General features: G+C 74.3%; 1 protein-coding gene across 1 annotated transcript in view; it reads left to right on the top strand.

Moving 5' to 3' along the window:
* Positions 1-1281, top strand: part of MNEG_9667 (hypothetical protein) — a gene marked incomplete at both ends in the record, with an annotated part of 1514 nt that extends 233 nt beyond the window's left edge. Inside the window, 2 exons of the mRNA XM_014041859.1 lie at positions 194-894; positions 1250-1281. Of these exons, the coding sequence (XP_013897313.1) occupies positions 194-894; positions 1250-1281 (733 nt within the window). The remainder of the gene's footprint in view (positions 1-193; positions 895-1249) is intronic.
* Positions 1282-1645: the final 364 nt, after the last annotated feature.

The following is a 1645-nucleotide window of genomic DNA, read 5'->3' as shown; positions in this document are numbered from 1 at the left end:
GCCCGCCCCCCCCCCCTTCCTGCGGGCCGCTGCCAACGCCCATTTTGCTGCGATGCAAGCTGCTGCACCCTTCCAGCCACCTGGAAACCCCTGCTTTCACTTTTTGCGACACACCTACCCACGCCCACACAGACCAGCTCACCCGCTTTCGTCCTGTCGCCCCACCCTCATCCCCACCCACCTCCTCCATCAGCTATCATGCCCGCACGCTCGATGCGCCGCCCCAAGCCTCGTTGGTGGTCTACCTCTTCGCGCCTTCCGACGATGAGGAGCAGCTGCTCGCCAGCTTCCTCACGGCTGCGCAGTACCTGGGGCCCCTGCTGCCCGGCGACGCTGACGAGGACGGAGGCGGACCGCAGCAGCGCAAGGCGGCCGGCCTGGGCGGCGACGAGGCGGGCGGCGCGGGCGCCGGGGCCGGCGGCGGCGGAGACGACGGTGGCGGCGCGCCCGAGCTTCTGTCCCAAGCGCCGGCCGGCAGGGTGGCGGCGGCAGCAGCTGCGGCGGCGGCGCGGCGGCTGCCGCGCGGCTCGGCTCTTGAGATGCTGCACGGCGGCGCGACCTCGGCGTCCCAGACGCCCGTGCTGCCGCCGCCCGGCGCGGCCCCTACGGCCGGGGCCCTCCCGCCCCCGCCGGCGACGCGGGACCCTTCAGGCCCCTCCGCGGCCATCCCCGGCGCCGCTGTGGCGGCGGCCGCGCCAGACGACGCGAAAGCGCGCGGCGGCCGCGAGCTGTACCGCGCCTCGACCGGCCCCGCCCACGCGCCGCAGAGTCTGGCGGGCCGCGGCGGGGCCGGCGGGCTGGACGTTGCTCTGCAGGTGGTGCGGCGCTCCGCGCTGGAGTCTGCGGGGGAGGGGGAGCTGCGGGGGCTGGCGCTGGGCGTGTACACGCGGGTGGGTGTGTCGCGGGCGCCTTGGCGGGGGCCGGGCGCGTGCATGCGTGCGTCGTTCGCGGGGCGTGTCGGCAGGGGGTCGATCTACGTAGGGTTGGTTGCATGGGGCGCGTGTGTGCATTCAGGTTGGCCCGTGGCACATGGCGACTTGCAGCGATTGGTGGGAGTGGCCGGGCTGGGCCGCAGGACGGAGCGGGGCAGGGCAAGGGCACAAGGGGGTCGAGGGGACGCCCCGCAGGCCGAACGACTCCACTGGCTCGCAGCCCTGGGCTGGGCCAGCGCAGCCGGCCACATGCCTCCCTGATGACTTGCACATCAAACTGCTGCCGCCGCCGCCCGTACCGACGCCATCCCCTGCAGGTGAGGCGGCGCCGCCGGCCCCCACAGGCTGACCCGTCGCTCTTCCCTCACGGCACCGCGGACGCCGCGTTGTCGGATGCGTCAGACGCTGCAGCCTGCCGCGCTGCAGCGCCCTGGGCGGTGCAAAGGCCCGGCGGCGGTGGCGGCGGGGCGGCGTCGCTGCTCACGTCCCCTAGCCCAAACGCGGGGGCTGCGCGCCCGCCGGCGCCGCTGGACGGGCAGGCGCTCTATGCGCCGCCGTTCGTTCTGCCGCCGCCGCCGCTGCCGGCGCCTGTGGGGCGGGAGCTCGGGCTAAGCGAGGCACAGCAGCATCAGCACCAGCAGCAGCACCATCAACAGCAACAGCAGCAGCAGCAGCACCACAAATCTCAGCAGCAAACTCACCATTCAAGTCAA

This window comes from Monoraphidium neglectum (assembly GCF_000611645.1).
Source record: "Monoraphidium neglectum strain SAG 48.87 unplaced genomic scaffold scaffold02018, whole genome shotgun sequence".
Classification (NCBI taxonomy): Eukaryota; Viridiplantae; Chlorophyta; class Chlorophyceae; order Sphaeropleales; family Selenastraceae; genus Monoraphidium; species Monoraphidium neglectum.
The sequence above is the reverse complement of the archived record's forward strand: the minus strand, read 5'-3'. Positions and strand labels throughout refer to the sequence as shown.